Here is an 18,415-nt window from a genome sequence, read left to right as displayed (position 1 = left end):
CATGTGATATATTTTGTGTTCTGTTCTGTTTGGACTCAATAAGCAAATAACTATACCAGTAGAATGACCAAAATATTGTGTCAAAGAGCTGGAAAGCATTGCAACTTTGTTACTTATGTCAAGCTGCAACTTTGTTACTGTGAACTCAGCCCTATTTTTACAATATAATTTAATTTAGCATTAGGATTGTTACTGAATTAGGATTCATTTTTTTTGTAAAATAAAATCTTTTGATTTTCATCAGTTGATTCCACAAGCATAAAATTTAGGAAAAACATTAGTTTGTGTTAACTCAAGTGCAAAATCCTCTTTCAGGCTTCCTTTATTTGACAATTTCATAGGATCAGGGGCCGCAAAGTATTTATTTTCCTATTGTTTGTGATATTGTTCTTTTGCATTTTAATTTACATAGGAGATTTTTCTTTTGATTCAAAATGCAGATTTTTTTGAGTATAGCTTGTTTTTCTTATGAGATTTTTCTCCTGTATCTAGAAAAGAGAGGACTGGTAGAGTTAGCTAGTGTATTTTTGTGTTCAAGAGGCCTTGGATCATTGTGTAGTCAGGTCAAACAGCAGTGTCATAGTTACCAAAAGGTTGGAAGAGGGGAGGATGTTGGTATGGTATGAAGCAGTCGCTCTTTGGAAGCTAAGAACGGATTTCCAAGAAAATGAATACCACTGATGCTCATTCTACTGTACCTGGCTGTGTGCTATTCCAGAATGAAAGACAGTCATGTCAGAATCCTTTAGAAAGAGTCCACATATAGATGTGACCTGAAAGAAAGAATGCTGAAGAAATGAAGGAATAAATAGTAGGAGCCATGTTCCTTGAGATGTACAGAAGATGTCATGGGAAAAGTTTTGTTGTACAGAGAGTGTCAGTATTTGTTTACCCTTCAGTTAAAATGTGACTCAAGGAAACTCACGAACTCTTGAAAACTATGCTGACTTACTTCTCCATATGTTTGGAATTGCAGGTGACATGTCGTCAATAAACACTACTTTGAATAACCATCAACTGACTCATCTTCAGTCACTGTTAAACAACAATCAGATGTTTCCTTCAAATCAGCAGCAACATCATCTTCTCCAGGGGTACCAGAATCTCCAGGGGTTTCAAGGGCAACCCACAATTCCTGGATCAGCTAACAACTCAAACCCCATGGCTTGTCTGTTTCAAAATTTTCAGGTAGAAAGCATAGTGAAATCAATATTGAGTGAATTTAAACATTTCTAGTAGTAGAATCAGTATCCATATTCTGCTTTTTCACTGAATGTGTAAAACAATCTGTTTTATTGCAGTTGGTTGCCCTTTTTTAGTATGTATTTTGTATTTGCAAATCAAAAACACATGTTACTGAAATTATATATCTTTTACTTATAAATTTAGTGTCATTTTTATTTTATTGGAACTACTTATGATGTGCATCTATTGACAGCTGTTATTAACTTTCAGGATTTGTTAATTCGCTTTTAAAGTGTGATCATAAACTCCTGGTTGAGAATAAATTGTTGAGACTGAATGGTAAAAAGTTAACATAGTTGTCAGTTAATAGGAAATAGGAGATGATTGTGAGTAACTGACTTTTTCTAATAGTGCCTGTTAAAGTAAATGGCAAGTACCATTGATTTAGAGGATGTTGGATCAGGCCCATAGTGTTTAGGACAGACATATAATAAAATTTTTGAAAAAAATGGTATCTCCCTTTCACATTTCCAGCCAAACAGACAATTCTGCTGATAATGTAAATTGAGATGTTAAAGTAACAGAATCACAGTGATAGAGAACAAAAATAGAGTTACAGTGTATACTTAACATTATTATAGTGCTGCAGAACTGAGAACATGAAGGCAGCAGAAATGTAGGTGATAGTGCCAGAAAAGCTTTTATTCTTTAAGAAGAAAAAAGACAACATATCATTTTGTCACTCTAGACAACTAGAAATTTCCCTGTGTTTGCAAAATCACAGTAATATAACTGCCTATTAACCCCTTCACATTTTTTAATTGTGTGAGTTACATTAGCTGTATTTTCATATTTTCTCTTTGTATCCTGAATTATGTAAGTGTTTAGTAATGGTAAATATTTAAAGCAGTAGTCACAAATAGTTGGCTTCACTAGTTAAAGCATCTTTTCTATGCTATTCTATTCTATTAATAAGTATTAATATTGCTTATTATCTTTACTTCACTCATGACATGTACATGACAAATACAAACATAATATGCAAGGTTTCTCAAAATGTGATTTAGTTTATAATAGACAATGCATGATATTAGCTACAGTGCAAAGGGTTGGCGATGTGGTTGGTGTGGGATAAAAGTAGTTAGACTTCCCAAAATAAGTGTATAAGAAGGGAAAGGCAAGGTCACTTGCACATGACAAATAGGAGGTAATTTCAAGCCTGTGGGTTGTATCCAAGAAAATACAAAGCAGAGTGTGGGTAGAGAGAAAAAGAGCACTTTTAAGAGTGAAACTGGAGAGGAAAGTAGAGACTGAGGGAGGAATAGGAGGAAATAGATTTGAATACAGTGATATGAGCATGGATTAAGTTGTTTAGGACTTTGAATGTAAGAATGAGGAGCTTGGACTTCATTCAAAAAAGCAGAGCACTCAGAAAGGTGGGTGGAAATTGGCTACAAAAGGAGGGATTTGAAAGTTTTATCATCTCAAATACCACCTGTTATTACAAAGGTTTGTCTTTTTGAACAAAGTGTGAAAGCTAGTGTTCATATGCATATTATTTTATGTTTTGAGTTGCCTTTTCATTTTCTGATTCTCTTCATTGAGTGACAATCTTTGTTACTTATGCATAGGGCCCTACCAAATTCATGGCCATGAAAAACATGTCTCAGACCATGAAATCTGGCTATTGTGGGGGGTTGCGATATTGCCACCCTTACTTCGGTGTTGCCTTCAGAGCTGGGGAGCATAGAGCAGAGGCTGCTGGCCAGGCACTCAGCTCTGAAGGCAGTGCCACTGCCAGCAGCAGCTGTAGGGAAGGTGGCATGGAATATACTGTATGAACACATTTGCGAAATTGTCTGATTATGCCAATCAGTGAAAAACATGTTATTTCTCCACGATTTAAGTAGCCCTCTGCTTATGTACAATGATGACAAAATGTGTCATTGATGTGTAACCATCACAGTTACTGAATTAAGTGAATGTGTCTTCTGAAATACAGCATTCAATGAAAACATAAATTTCTATAATTTTTCCTTCCTATTTTTAAGGTGAGAATGCAGGAAGATGCTGCTCTTTTAAACAAAAGAATGATCACTCAAATGGGTATAACATCAGTTCCTGAGAGTTCCAACACTACCCTTCCTCCTTTTCAAGATACATCTTGTGATTTGCAGCAAAGAACTGAACCAACTGTAGGACAACAGGCAAAGGATGGCCTCAATGTAGCTGCTCAGGGTGATTCTTCAGTTGATGCTATTTACAAAGCAGTCATAGATGCTGCAAGCAAAGGAATGCAAGTAGTAATCACCACTGCAGTTAGCAGTACAACACAAATGAGTCCCATTCCAGCTCTGAGTGCCATGAGTGCCTTCACAGCCTCAATTGGTGACCCATTAAATCTTTCTAGTGCTGTCAGTGCAGTAATCCATGGAAGAAACATGGGTGTTTCTGATCACGACGGTAGGATAAGAAACACTAGGGGGACACGAATACTGAAGAATTCAGAACACAGTAAAAATTCAAGTGAAGGGAATGGATTTGAATATTACAAGTCTGCAGGTTGCAACACACCCAGAAAACAGTGGGAAGAGGAGCAAAACCCTGGAGGAGAGATAAATAGGTGGAAGTGTGAGGAGTTTTTAGACCATTCAACCCATGTCCACAGCAGTCCTTGCCATGAAAGGCCCAATAACATCTCCACACTGCCATTGTTACAGGGTGAGCAGCATCAGATACTGTTACCACAGAGAAACTGTCAAAGTGATAAAATGTTGGAGGAGAATTTCAGCTATAACAATTACAAAAGAACTATGATGAGTTTTAAAGAGAGACTGGAGAACACTGTGGAAACATGTGCACACATAAATGGAAATAGGCTTCAACAAAGTAGAGGGTTTGGAGAGTTGCTGAACGCTTCTAAACAAGACCTAGTCATGGAGGAGCAATCTCCAAGTTCCTCAAATAGTTTGGAAAGTTCTCTAGTTAAAGACTATATCCATTATAATGGAGACTTTAATGCCAAAAGCATTAATGGGTGCGTGCCTAGCCCTTCAGATGCTAAAAGCATCAGCAGTGAAGACGACCTAAGGAATACAGATTCCCCTTCTTCAAATGAGTTGATACATTACAGGCCGAGGACGTTTAATGTTGGCGACTTGGTCTGGGGCCAAATAAAAGGACTGACTTCATGGCCTGGAAAATTAGTAAGAGAAGAAGAAGTTCACAATTCATGTCAGCAAAACACTGAGGAGGGGAAGGTATATATACACACTCATATATATTTTGTGTATATATATATATGTATATCTGGTCAAAGAATTATTTTGATCTAATATTTATTTTTGGGTTCTGTTCTTATTTTAATGAATTGTGGAACTAATTGGCTTTTGATCCCTGGTTCATGAGGATAGCTTATGAAACTATTTCATTAAAAATAGTGTTGTAGTTGCGCAATGAGAAACTTATACAAATCGCATAAGGAAACATATTAGGCTGTATTCTGGCCTGAATTATGTCCTGCTAAGTCACCTGTTCGCATAAGACTTTTCTTATACAAAAAATATTGTGCTTTAATGCACTATTGTTTAACTTATGATTTAGAGCCTTCTGAACTTCTGGCTGTGCCTAAGGTTACTGACTTGATGTGCAAAGCATGAGTGGGTATCTAGAAATGGCAGAAATTGCAAAGTGTAGAGCTGATCTAACCAAAATAAGGATTTTGTAATAAGTTAAAGCAGTTTCACCCTATCTCTACTTGCTCAACTGATACTTCTGGTATGCAGCTGACAAACTATTAAAAATATTTGGCCTGGACAGCAGAACATGAAAGATCCTTTTCTAGTGATAGTGGTTTTAGTTTGCTTCTTTGTGCTGGAGTTTAATGTCACCTAGCACAAAGTGTACTGTTGGCACGGAATTCTTATCGTTATCAATGACTTAACAGTGTATTCTGTTTTATTAAGGAAGCTATTTCAATCCTTATTTTCTACTGTTTGCAAAACTTGTTTGTTTTTCTGCAGTCCTCATAAATACAAAACTATTTCATACTGTATGTCCCTCCCCATCCTGAGCCACCACAGAAACCACTCAGACTCCCTTCTTTTAGTGTCCACTCTGTATAATTTATTCAAGTCCTCTCCACCAGCACTTTTACATGCAGTACAGCAGTTGTATTACCTATGACTCTGTTGCCTTCAGCCCCCATTCATCAGGGCCCTGGAAAGGAAAGGGCTCTCCCTTCCTTCGGAACTCCTTCAGTCTGGGCTCAGCTAGCCTTGTCCTTACTCCTCTGACCCTTCATTTCTTTTATCAAGCTATTGTGCTGGTGGGCTAGTTAGTTCTTTAACTCACCCACCAACCCCATGTCTGATTAGCTAATTCCTCCTTATACCATCACCAGGGAAACTAGTTGAGGCCACAGTGGTCATAGTATTGACCCATCTGTTAGGCCTTCACACTGAATCTCGCACACACACACTCATTATATAATAAAAAATATTTTACTAAACATTCATTCAGGAAATAATACTGCTAGTATCTTTAAATTAACAAATCAAAATCTAGGTAAATAATTTTTAATTTCTGAAATTAAGAAATTAATCCAAAAACTATTATCGATTTTCATGTCCCTATCTAATTTACTTCAGTTGAAACCATGATAGAAGTTATCATATTTAAGCACAGTTGATCCTACTGCTAGTAGGATTTCTCTAACCAGATTGTACCTGGATTTTTCCCCTCTAATTGTTATAGTCGTGTTATGAAACTGTTATAAATTGTCTGGGATGATTTGGCTAGCGTGGTTTTAGCCAAAGCTTCTCATTCTTCAGATGGCTTGTTCATTGTTCTCTGCTCCCCACATAGGTTTTGAAGAGAGACACACTGATCTTCAGAACAAGATTATATACTTCAAATAAATGAACTTGTTTTAACAGTTGTAATTCAATGAATAAGAATTTACTGACCTACAAAGGTAGATCCCAAAATCACTAGCCCATTTTAAAAAAGTAAGCCTAATTTTTCAAATACTGTTGACCACATACTTCAAAAGAAAAGGAAAAAAATAAGTGTGAAATGAGGGAGAGGAGAGTATGGTACTCTCCATCAGAATTCTGCTGTAGTGCCACTCAGTACCTTTATGAACATTATAGTACTAAAGAACACATTTTTCAAAATACATCGATGTCCAATATTTATTTGATAACTTCACAACAGTAATTATGTGTTCCTTTTTGTAAGATTGTTTCAGTACATTTTTAAGAAGTTGCTCTTTGTGCCCTTTATAACAGAGAAGATCTATATATCATCAGTTGCATTCCTTAAGAGTACTGCATCAATATCAAAAGTTAATTTCTTATCTATTTGTTTTTATGCAGGCCTTAGTACTTCCATTTTGTTAGTTGAGTTTTTTTTGTACTTTGTTGCACATTATTATATTAATTGTATGTAGAATCCCAAACAAAATTAATGAAAATTGTATATGTTGCTGATACCTTCTAAACTGTTTCTATGTAGTTCTAAATTTTGCTGCTTCCAGAATGTTGTCAAGGCAGCTCATATCCCTGGTAAGAGAGAGTCTGTCCCCTGTTCATCAACAAGCACTGTGGCTGACTAATGGAGCTTTGGATCAGAAGGCTCTCCATCTTTCAGGAGGATTTTATGTATTTAGCCTCCCCAGTTGGAAAGATGGTGTAAATAGTGGTTACAAGGATAGGATAGAGATTGAGATTGAATCCTGGAGAGTAGAGGAATGTGAAAGACAGAAGAGAAGACTTAAATAGAAAAATGACTTACATATTCCCATTTCTGGGTGCAAATAGAGAGACTCTGATGTTCATAATTGCATTTCTCGTTCTTTTGTGCATTTGACCAACCACTCCTATAAGCTGCTGTACAGCCACATGTTTTGGAAATTTAGTGTGAAGCCAGCAAAGTCAACTCAGTTTGCAGTGCAAAAGATCTTCAGGAATGATATGTATCAAGAAATCCTGGAATTGTGGAACTCTTAATATGGTTCCCTATTAGTAGTTTTGAAAATTCATTGTATGAGGAACTTTTAAATTATCTTTATACGCATTTGTTCCTATGATATGTTATTTTTTTCACGCTATGGCAATAGTTTTGCTATGTTGCAATGAGTTCTGTTGTATATTACATAGAAAATGCCTGTTTGACTTGACTTTCTTTTATAACAGCATTTTACTACTGTTAAGGGGATACATATGGAGTGGCATTTTTTTCGTCTATTTCTGTTCAAATAGCAACTGGAAGCTTTTGAATGGTGTTCCTCTATCAGGAAAGAAGGAGTGTTAACCAAAGTTTTCTGTTGGTTTTTTTTGGTCAATTGGAAAATTAAGGAGCAAACTGAAGAAAGTTCAGTGGGAGCAGCAAAACCATCTAGATGGAGGAAACAAGGAATGATCATGTAGATTAGGTTATTAGTGTCTGAGAAAAACAAGGGAAGTGGAAAGCAAAAGAAGATGTCAGCAGAATAAGGATGAAAGTGAGAAAAGAGAAAAAACTTTACTGAGAAATCCACCTGATAAGATCATGCTGCTGGATGTCTCATGTTGCACTGATGGTCTAAATAGGCTTGAATATACAATTTAGAACTTTTCTGTATGCCTGATGAGTAATATCTTATCACTAAGGCAGCAGGAAGCTGCTTTGCAATATAAGGTTACTGACACAACTGCCAGAATAGGTAATTCTCATACACAGGAAATTCATTGTTCTGGAAAGAACTATTGTGGTGGCCAGGCTCACACACCATTATTCTATCATATGATGATTTGCATAGTGGAAGGATCCTTCTAGAGCTTGGGGAGGCGTGGTGGGTGTGGAATATTGAATTTGGTCTTTTTAAAAAAAGAATTACAGTACCATCCCAGTGAGCCACTGCTAATACAGTTCCTGTACTGGTGCAGGGCAGTGTTTGATTCTCAATTCTGACTTTATCTCTCAAACCCAATAAGGCCAGGAACATGGTATAAGCTGCATGCACAGCCAGTGACAGGAGGGTGTGGTTTTCATTAAATAGGTAAAGGACAGTGATGAAGAATGTCAAAGTGAGTTCTTCCAGACCTAAACAGGAAGGATGGTTTTCAGAACAGGATGGTAAAAACAAAACAGCTCATGGGATCTAAAACCTGTATGAATGTAGAAAATCACCCACTTTCCACCTAAGAGACAGGGTGTAAACAATAGCTAGCCCTATGGTAGTGATTTGAAGAAATCCAGAATTGAATTTCAGATATTGACGTTACTACAGGATGGAGCTGGTTTACTGTGTTAGGACTCTCAGCTGCTTAGGCTCTAGACAAACTCAAAAGCTTGTCTCTCTCACCAACAGAAGTTAGTCCAATAAAAGACATTACCTCACCTACCTTGTCTCTCTAGGCTCTAGATTCGTGTTTCTGACCCGAGTTTGACTAAGGAGGATGTAATCAACCAAAAAGTTAATTGGTGTGGGCCAGATTTAATGTCATCTGGCATAAAAAAATAGAATCCAACAAAGTGTTTCAAAATTTGAATTACTGTGTAATAGTCTATGCCAACATATCACGATCAACAATCAACCTGTCTTAAATGCCTTATTGCTTAAATAGTACTGTAACTTATTCTCTTTCAGATTACTTCCAAGTTCTTAGCTAATAACTATCTGACAGTGAAATGTTTGCAGTCTCAAAGAGCAGAGGTTTTTAAATGCTACTTATTGGAACTTTCTAGGAAATTCAGTTTACTGAGCATTGTAAAAGCTTTGTACAAAACTGTTTGACGTGCTGTTATGCAGTCATAAATATTTTCCCATAGATATGTGTACAATGCTTGATTTTTAGAGGGGCTGAGCTCTCCCAGCTCCAACTGAAGTCAGTAGATGTAATTTCTCAGTATTTCTGAAAAGTTTGTACGTATTATTTACTAATGTAAGTGGTTATTTCAAGGTAAAGGTGTCTGACACTAATAACTTTATTTCCTCACTAAACGTAACTTTTTCTTTAATACCACGTTACGTTAATCATATATTGATATTAACTGTTCTTCCAAAAAGTAAATGCTAATAGATTTCGTATTATAATATTTACCAGGAAGAAAATCCCTCACTAAGGAGTTTATTCCAATTAACTGTTTAGTACAAGATCTATTATTATTCAATACATGTTCAGGTAAATCACTAAACTGAATAATAGTGCTTAATAATAAAATAGCTTACCATTAACGTAGTTTACATTTATACTGGGAGACAAAAGGTGTACAGTTCTCAGAAGGTTGTGTATACCTAACTATTTCGTATATCCTCAGTACAGATACTATATCTCTCAGCATCCATTCTTTCCTCTATAATTTAGTAAAGTTTTAGGAAATGAAGGCTCAGACAAAATACAGTTTTACCCGATAACTCCGTTAAATCTGAAAAATGCCAAATATTTTTAGATAGCAATTCTTCAAATGTCTTATAAAATTAATTAAGATTGAAATGATTAATTTGATCTCCAGTTAACTTCATATTCAGTAACATTGTTTCCATTAGCATTATTAAACATTTTAAGCATTATAAATATAGTACTTAAATGTTAACCCCTTTGATGTTATTGGAGCTGTTTTTTCACGTAAGTGTTTTATGCCTTTTGCATTAGTGCATCCTTAGAAATATTTTTGCTTGCAGCTCCAGAGAGTGAGTTCTTTGATGTTTCAAACTAAAATTAAGTAATTTATGTGTGTTTATATAGAAATGTATACTATTATAAAGTTAGATTGTGAAAGGAATTCTCTTGAGCAATTTCCTGATGGAACATTAGTCTTATAGTAAAAGAAAAAGCCACCTAAGGGTTTTTTTGTTTAATAATTTGGAAGTGTCCAAAGTCTTGCCTATTATTCAATTTAGTCTTGCTTCATGGAAATGAGATCCCCATGTGCAGACCTTACCACAGTGGATCTTATCTTGTTAAGTTCTGGATCTGCTATATCCCCAGATTTCATTTTTAGATATATAAGCTTAAGAAATGTTATACACCTCTACCCTGATATGATGCTGTCCTCAGGAGCCAAAAAATCTTACCACGTTATAGGTAAAACTGTGTTATATCAAACTTGCATTTTGATCCACCGGAGTGCGCAGCCCCGCCCCCCTGGCGCGCTGCTTTACCGTGTTATATCCGAATTCGTGTTATATTGAGTCACGTTATATTGGGGTAGAGGTGTACTTGGATTAAAATATATATCACACTTGGCTTTATGGTGGTGAGAACCCTGCAGCGTCCATTAACTTCAACTTAGCACTCCAGAAAATCAGCTTCATAGTGCGTTCAAATTATTTTAGTGATTCAGTTAAGTTGTTTTAGGAAGGAATTTCTGAATTTTCAGAACAAATTTATTCAAGATCTTTCATGTCATTCATATCAGTACTTAATTTCCGTTTAATTATTTATTATGCTTTATGCATTCATAAAATCTTTATATTTATCATTAATTCAACAAACTTTACAAAAAGCTCTTGTTAAATGAGGCATAGATTAAAAATTAAGAAATACAAACATAAAATTATTAATAAAGATAAGAAAATGAATGTTAGATTTTTAAAAATCGTGTTTTAAATGTGCTTTTGTAAATTAAACTGAACTCAAAGCTATTTTGCTAATCAAAAGTGAAGTTTAAATGGTTAATGTTTTAATACAGGCGTTCTCAAACTGGGGGTTGGGACCCCTCAGGGGGTCACAAGGTCATAACGTGGGGTCGTGAACTGTCAACCTCCACCCCAAACTCCACTTGCTTCCAGCATTTATAATGGTGTTAAATATATTAAACGGTGTGTTTAATTTATTAGGGGGGTCGCACTCAGAGGCTTGCCACGTGAAGGGGTCGCCAGTAAAACAGTTTGATACCTACTCTTTGACTATAATTTGAAAATGTGCAGCTCTAGAAAATTAGTAGTAGTGATAGTATTTGTATTAGTATTATTTTGTATCAATAATTTTTAGTACCTGTGAAATGGTACCGATTTTTATAGCCGGTGGCTTAAATTCAGTAGTTGGGTATGAATACATCATTTCAATTGATTTTAATGAGAGTTGTATGTGCACTACCCAAGCTAGTGTTTGGCCTGGTGGGGTTTCTTTAAGCAGTAGTGCAGATATTGTTTTTTTCATTATTTTTCTTTTAGCACCTGATTCAGCAAAGCCCTTAAGTTCCATTGACTTTAAAGGGACTTAAGCACATGCTTAAAATTAAGTCTAGGAGTAGACTTGAACATGTGCTTAACTATTTTTCTGAAGTAGGGCCTTAGGGACTTAAATTTAAGTTTAAATATATTAGAGTATGAACTAATATAAAATTCTTCTTCGAGTGCTTGCTCATGTCGATTCCATTCTAGGTATGCGCGCGCCCATGTGCACAGTCGGAGATTTTTGCCTTAGCAGTATCTGTAGGCTCGACTGCAGAGCCCTCTTGAGTGCCACACTCATACATCAGTATATTAGGCTGCCCGCCCTATGCCTTCTTAGGTCCTTCTTACTGCCCATGGCGGTTGGTTGGAGCACCTTGTCTTGCATTGCAAGAGCGTTAAGTGCCCATTATTCCCTTTGTATATAGTTCTTAGGTAGTTAATCAATTTAAGTAAGTGTTAGTTGTTGGTTTAGTAGTTAGTCACGGCTGAGACTTCACCGTGGAGCAGGGCTTCAAGCCGTGTTCATCATGCAACAGGCCAATGCCTATCAGTGACCCCCACAGCAGCTATTTGAAGTGCTTGGGGGAATCCCATGTAAAGGGACAAGTGCAGGATTTGAAAAAACTTTCATCCCAGAACCAGGAAGGAGAGGAACAGCTGCCTGAAAACCCTTCTGATAGAGGCCGTGCTTCGCCCGGCATTGGAGCCCTCCCCTCTGGACTCTGCTCCCAGCACTTCAGCATCACTGTGGAGCACCCCACCAGTACCACGTTCCTTCCAGCACCGTTCCCCCCGCCAGTGCCCAAGAAGCAGCAGCAGAAGGGTTTCCCGGCACCATCCATGGAGGGGAAGGGAGCTCTGGGCAAAGGACCTAGTTCAGGGCACGTGCCCACCCTGGAGCTAGAGGGGAGTACCACTATGGGCGGACCCCCTAGCCCAGCCAGGGATCCACCTCCAAATCCCAGCAGCCATAGGGAATCCCAGCTCTGATGGGGACCTTCGTTGCCTGAGATGACCCAGGTGGCCAAAGGCTTGGTGGGCCTGTTGGCACTGCAGATGCCTTGCCAGGCGCTGGACGTGGCTATGACCCTGCAATCAAAGGACAAACCAACCATGGGACCTCCCCAAAGGGCAGGGGAGCACCATCAGTTCCCAGATCACAGGCATTCGTCCCCATCCCCATGGCCTAGGACCCCAGTCCCGCAACCTTGGTTGCCGGCTAAAAGGTCCTGGTCCCCAGCACTGCAGTCTCCTTCCTGAGGCACAGAACACGAGAATCGAGATACTGGTCCCTGCATTCCCAGCACCAGCCAGCCTCCCACCTACAATCTCCTTGGTGCAGATCTCTATCATTTAGGGAGTCTCCTAGGCATCCATTCCTGCCAGGGTGGGACTACTCACCATCATGGCACCAATCTCCGCTGCCCCAGTACCGGATGAGGGACAGGTGGCAATCCCCTCCCTCTAGACATGGATCTCTGACAAGGGTTAGTTGGCAGATGCAGGTCTCCACACCCCCACCATGGTCACCAGAGCGGGGCTGGTCCATATTGGAGCCAGGGTTCAGCCCATCTTCAAAAGGATACGATCCCCATCAGTCTGCAAGACCAGCATGGCAGTGGCACGGCAGCAGGGCCAGTGGCCTGCTCAATGATGCTGGTTCCATAATCCCACCACTCTTTCCTGGCCACCTCGGACAAACCCCCGGCACTGCTGGCACCAGGTTCAGAACATGGTGCAGAATCCATTGTGGGGGCAGCACAACAGGCGCCAATGCCCAAGGAGCTATCCCCAAAAAGGGAACCGACCCATCCCCTTGCAATGCCCTCATCGTCTTCATCGACGGACAGAGTGGTGGCATGGACCTCCCAGGCTGGCAGTCGCCCTGACAACTTTAAGGAGCACCAGGCTCTTCTTAAAAAGGTGGCTGCCAACTTAAACCTTGAAATTGAGGAGTTGGCAGAGCAATCAAATGACCTGTTTGACATCATACGTCTTCCATCCTGCCCCGCATCACGCTGCCTGTCCACCCGGGGGTCCTAAAGATTGCTAAAATGCCCTGACAGACCCCAGCCTCAATTCCACCCACATCCAAAAGGGCAGAAAAGTAGTATTACATCCTCACAAAGGGGTTCGAATGTCTCTACACACACCCCCAGCAGCATCACCGGTTGTGTCTGCAGTTAATGAAAGGGACAGGTGAGTGGCACACTGAAAAATAAAGACGCCAAACAACTAGACTAAGGATGGCGCCCCAATCAAGTACCTGGATCCACCATCCTATTCTTTCCTCAACTGCCTGCAACCCTTCCAGTTGGCATGGTTGCAAGTGACATCAGACTGTTGGGTGCTCAACACAGTATTCTTGGGCTACAACCTACAGTTCTCAACTCCCTTCTCACAAGCAACTCATTGCTCAGGATGTGGAAAACCTCCTAAGGCTGCGGGCAGTAGAGGAAGTCCCTCGGGATAGGAGCGGAAATGGATTCTACTCCCGATGTTTCCTAATCCCGAAAGCAAAAGGGGACCTAAAATGCATCCTGGACCTCCATTGCCTCAATGAACATTTCAGAAAGTGGAAATGTAGGAGCAGGATTTTATAATTGTACTACGAGAATTAATGTTTGATTCGGTTTTATTTTGTTAGCCATTTTTTTTTAAATAGCAGAAAGAAATGACCCTTTGGGACTATGGGATTTTGTTTTTTATAGGCATTAGAAATTGGGCTTTTTTAGTTTTTTGTTTTAAGGTTTAGTTAGTAAGAGACAGAATTTTGTATTGTATTTATGTTAAGTAAATTAAGAGAACGTTGAAGGCCTGGGCCTTAATGTGAATTGTTTTGGTTATAAAATTTAGCAAGGTTTAATTTACAGTGTTATTTTGTTTGATATAAAATATTGCTGTTTGTATTTTTAAAGATTTTTGTAAAAGATTGAATTAAAAATGCATGCATTAAAAAAAATAAGGTGTAAAGGCCATTATTAACCAAATGGTCCAAAAAAAAAAAAAAGTAAAAACACTTATCAAAACTTATTAACACCAAAAAACCATCAACGCGCATCCATGATTGAGGAAGGGCAGGTTGACGACCCTGAGGTGGAGGCTGGCACCCCTAAAGACAATTAATTAAATCAAATCCGGGACAGAATGACCCTCTCAAAGGTGTTTTGGAATGTTAACATAAAAAAATAACACCAGTTAAGGAGTAGCCAGTCACAAACTGACATAGCAGAATCCATAAACTTCAACAACAACAAAAACTATAAAAACAAGGTGCTTTGCCATGGAGCTTTGGGTTTGCCTTGCCACTACTCCAGGAGCATCGGATCACGACCGATGGAGCCCGGCTCCCATCTGCAACCAATCTGGCTGGCCACTAAATTAATCCAGACTCTGGACTGGTAACTATAGACATTGAGTGGTGGGACTGTGTGCATGGTGTGTGTGTATGACTAAAAAGCATGGTCACACATACTAAAAGCATATGCTGGACCCTGCATCAGTGTTGGAGGGAGTCCCCTTCGCAGCCCCATCCCCATCAGTTACCCTGGTCTCCAATGCTTCGGATCTGGGGTGGGGAGCCCCTCTAAGTGTTCTTGGCATGCAAGGACGTTGGTCAGGTCATGATTGCTCCTTACACATAAACTTCAGAGAGCTCAGAGTGGTCTGCTTGGCCTGTCAAGCTTTCCTGCCTCATATAAAAGGCAGGGTGATTCAAGTCTGGATGGACAATACCGCCAGTGTTCTATATCGACAAGTAAGGCAGTGCCCGGTCCTCTGCCCTTGGCCAAGGAGCTCTTAGGCTCTGGAACTTCTAGGTTCAGCATGCCATTCATTTTGTGGCTGCACACCTCCCCAGGACCAGGAACACTTTGGCAGATCACCTCACAGGACTTTCTCATCTCGCCATGAGTGGTCACCATCCAGAGGTTGTCAGCCTAATCTTCCAGAAGTGGGGGACTCCCTGGGTGGACTTGTTTGCGTCCAGGCAGAACAGGAAGTGCCACGCCTTCTGTTCGATTCGAAGGATTGACAGAGACTCCGTCTGACACTTTTCTACCCCTTATGTATGCCTGCCCTCCAGTGCCATTAATCTACAGAATCCTTGTGAAGATCCAGCAGGACAGAGCAAAGGTAATCCTCATAGCGCCAGGTTGGCAGCACCAGCACTGGTTCGGCAAGCTGCTGGACCTCTCAGTGGCCGACCTGTTACAGCTACTGCTCTATCCAGACCTGTTATCTCAGAACCATGGCAAACTGCTGCATCCGAACCTGACGGCCTGACTGTTGCATGGTTGAATGCGGATGAGCGGGAGTGTTTGAACAGTGTCCAGCAGGTCCTACTGGGCAGCAGAAAACCCTCTACCAGAGCGACCTATCTGGGCAAGTGGAAGTGCTTTACATGCTGGACTTCAGATGAAGGTATTCAACCTGAGCACGCCTCACCACAATTAATCCTGGATTACCTCCTGCATCTTAAGCTCCAGGGTTTGCCCCTTTTATCTGTTAAGGTCCACTTGGCTGCTATTTTGGCCTTCTATCCCTCGCTCAAGGGCAGGTCGGTTTTAGCTAGGACATGACTTCCAGGTTCCTCAAGGACCTACAGCATCTCTACCCTCACGTAAGGGACCCTGTTGCTCCATGGGACCTGAATCTTGTGCTGTCGTGGATCATGGGGCCCCCCTTCAAGCTTCTGGCTTCGTGCTCCCTTCTCCACCTCTCCTGAAAGGTGGCTTTCTTGGTTGCAATACCATCTGCCCGCTGGGTCTCTGAGATTAGGGCACTTACCTCAAAGCTGCCCTACATGTTGTTTTACAAGGACAAGGTCCTCCGACCACACCTGGCCTTACTACCCAAGGTTGTTTCACAGTTTTATATGAGCCAGGACATATTCTTACCCGTCTTCTTCCCTAAACCTCATAGCTCAGGTTGAATTCTCTGGACATCAGAAGGGCATTGGCCTTCCACATTGAGAGGATTAAGCCTTTTCGTAAGGTGATACAGTTGTTAGTCACAGTAACTAACAGGATGGAAGGTCGTCCAGTGTTGACTCAGAGAATCTCGTCTTGGATTATTGCCTGTATCCGCTGCTGCTATGACCAGGCCAGGTGCGTCCTCCGGCTATTGTAATTGCCCATTCAACCAGAGCACAAGGATATGTGCTAGGCTGCCACCTAGTCGTCTGTCCACACATTTACATCGCATTACACACTTACCCAGCAGGCCCAAGATGATGCTGGCTTTGGTAGAGCAGTATTGCAAGCTGCATGACCATAAACTCTGAGCCCACCTCCATGGATGCTGCTTTTGAGTCATCTAGAATGGAATCGACATGAGCAAGCATTCAAAGAAGAAAAAACAGTTACCTGTCTTTAGTAACTGTTGTTCTTCAAGATGTGTTGCTCACGTCCATTCTATTACCCACCCTTTTGCCCCTCAGTCAGAATTGCCAGCAAGAAGGAACTGAGAGGGCGCAGGGCCGGCAGCGCTTAATATACTGATGCATGAGTGCAGCATTCAAGAGGGTGCCACAGCCAACACTACGGATACAGCAAAGGCAAAAATCTCTGACAACTGTCCATGCACACGCCTAGAATGGAATGGATATTAGCAACACATCTCTCAAAACAACAGTTTTAAAAAAGGTAGGTAACCGTTTTTTTTAAAGGTTGATGGGACATATTAAAAATATATTGTAATAACAGTACATAAAAGGTTGTTATGAAGTACAGCTAACTTCAATAGGAGTTAAATGTGTGTGCAGTCAGAATTAGGATCTGTGAGACTTTGACAACAGTAAAAACATAAGAATGGCCCTACTGGGTCAGACCAAAGGTCCATCTAGCTCAGTATCCTGTCTTCCGATAGTGGCCAGTGCCAGGTGTCCCAGAGGGAATGAACAGAACAGGTAGTCATCAAGTTGCTAAGGACACCGTCCCTGCCCATCCTGGCTAATAGCCATTGATGGACCTATCCTCCATGCTTTTATCTAGTTCTCTTTTGAACCCTGTTATAGTCTTGGCCTTCAAAACATCCTCTGGCACAGACTGTTTTTGTATTGTTTATGGTATGAAGAAAACAGGATTATATGTTTTAAGTATATAAAGGAACTGAAAGTTGCATCCGACGAAGTGGGTATTCGCCCATGAAAGCTCATGCTCCAATACGTCTGTTAGTCTATAAGGTGCCACAGGACTCTTTGCTGCTTTTACAGATCCAGACTAACACGGCTACCCCTCTGATGTTTTTAAGTAACATTCTAATTTTAGTCTCTAATTCTAATATTTTAAGACTGTGCCATGGTTTTACTTTTTGCGTTTTTATTGCTATTGGTATGAGCGTACAGAGGAATTGTAAAAATATTATTTTTTTTCTTTTGGTGGGGAACAGAAATGTTTTGTGGATGCAGTGAAAATTAGGCTCCATAGCCTAAACAACTGCATGTCCAGCAGTAAAGTAAAAGTAGCCTTTAATAATTGACTGTCTGGGTAATGTAGTTTGATGTTCATACCTTTACTCAGGTGGAGCCCGAGAAGTTGAAGACACTAACAGAAGGTCTGGAAGCCTACAACCGAGCCAGGAAGAGGAACAGAAAGTAAGCAGATGCTTATTCATTTACAAATTAATTAAAATCACGAGGTCCTCTTGTCTACCAAGAGACTCTCATTTCATTCCCAGAAGTATCCTTGACATCAGTAGGAATCTTGGCTGTATCAGGATTTCAGGATTAGATTGTTAGTTATTAACCTGCAGCATATATGGAATGCATATCTTTCTGATACTTCAACAGGGAGCTTCTGAAACCTGTGGCAGCACCTGTGAGAATTTAGGCTCAGTCTTCTTACAAGGGGAAGAGTGGACGATGGTAGCATAAAAACATAGTGGCAGCTTCTAACTGTTCTAGTGTGTTTTATATCCAGATAATTTGCCTCTTCATTTTACTGCATGTCTGTCTCTGTGTGTGTGTCCTGGGGGAAAGAGGAAAAGAGAACAAAATGATATATACCGCAATACTGTTTTTTCTGAAATCTGATGATCCAAAACTCTGGACTGCACTGACTAATG

At 40.1% G+C, this 18,415-nt stretch overlaps 1 protein-coding gene across 5 annotated transcripts in view; it reads left to right on the top strand.

Moving 5' to 3' along the window:
* MBD5 (methyl-CpG binding domain protein 5) overlaps nt 1–18,415 on the top strand; it is a 265,451-nt gene that overhangs the window by 218,833 nt on the left and 28,203 nt on the right. For all 5 annotated transcript variants that reach the window (XM_075070237.1, XM_075070238.1, XM_075070239.1 and 2 more), the window contains 3 exons: nt 977–1,188; nt 3,237–4,445; nt 17,872–17,945. In XM_075070237.1, coding sequence (XP_074926338.1) covers nt 977–1,188; nt 3,237–4,445; nt 17,872–17,945 — 1,495 coding nt within the window. The remainder of the gene's footprint in view (nt 1–976; nt 1,189–3,236; nt 4,446–17,871; nt 17,946–18,415) is intronic.

Source organism: Chelonoidis abingdonii, chromosome 10, assembly GCF_003597395.2.
Source record: "Chelonoidis abingdonii isolate Lonesome George chromosome 10, CheloAbing_2.0, whole genome shotgun sequence".
Taxonomy (NCBI): domain Eukaryota; kingdom Metazoa; phylum Chordata; order Testudines; family Testudinidae; genus Chelonoidis; species Chelonoidis abingdonii.
The sequence above is the reverse complement of the archived record's forward strand: the minus strand, read 5'-3'. Positions and strand labels throughout refer to the sequence as shown.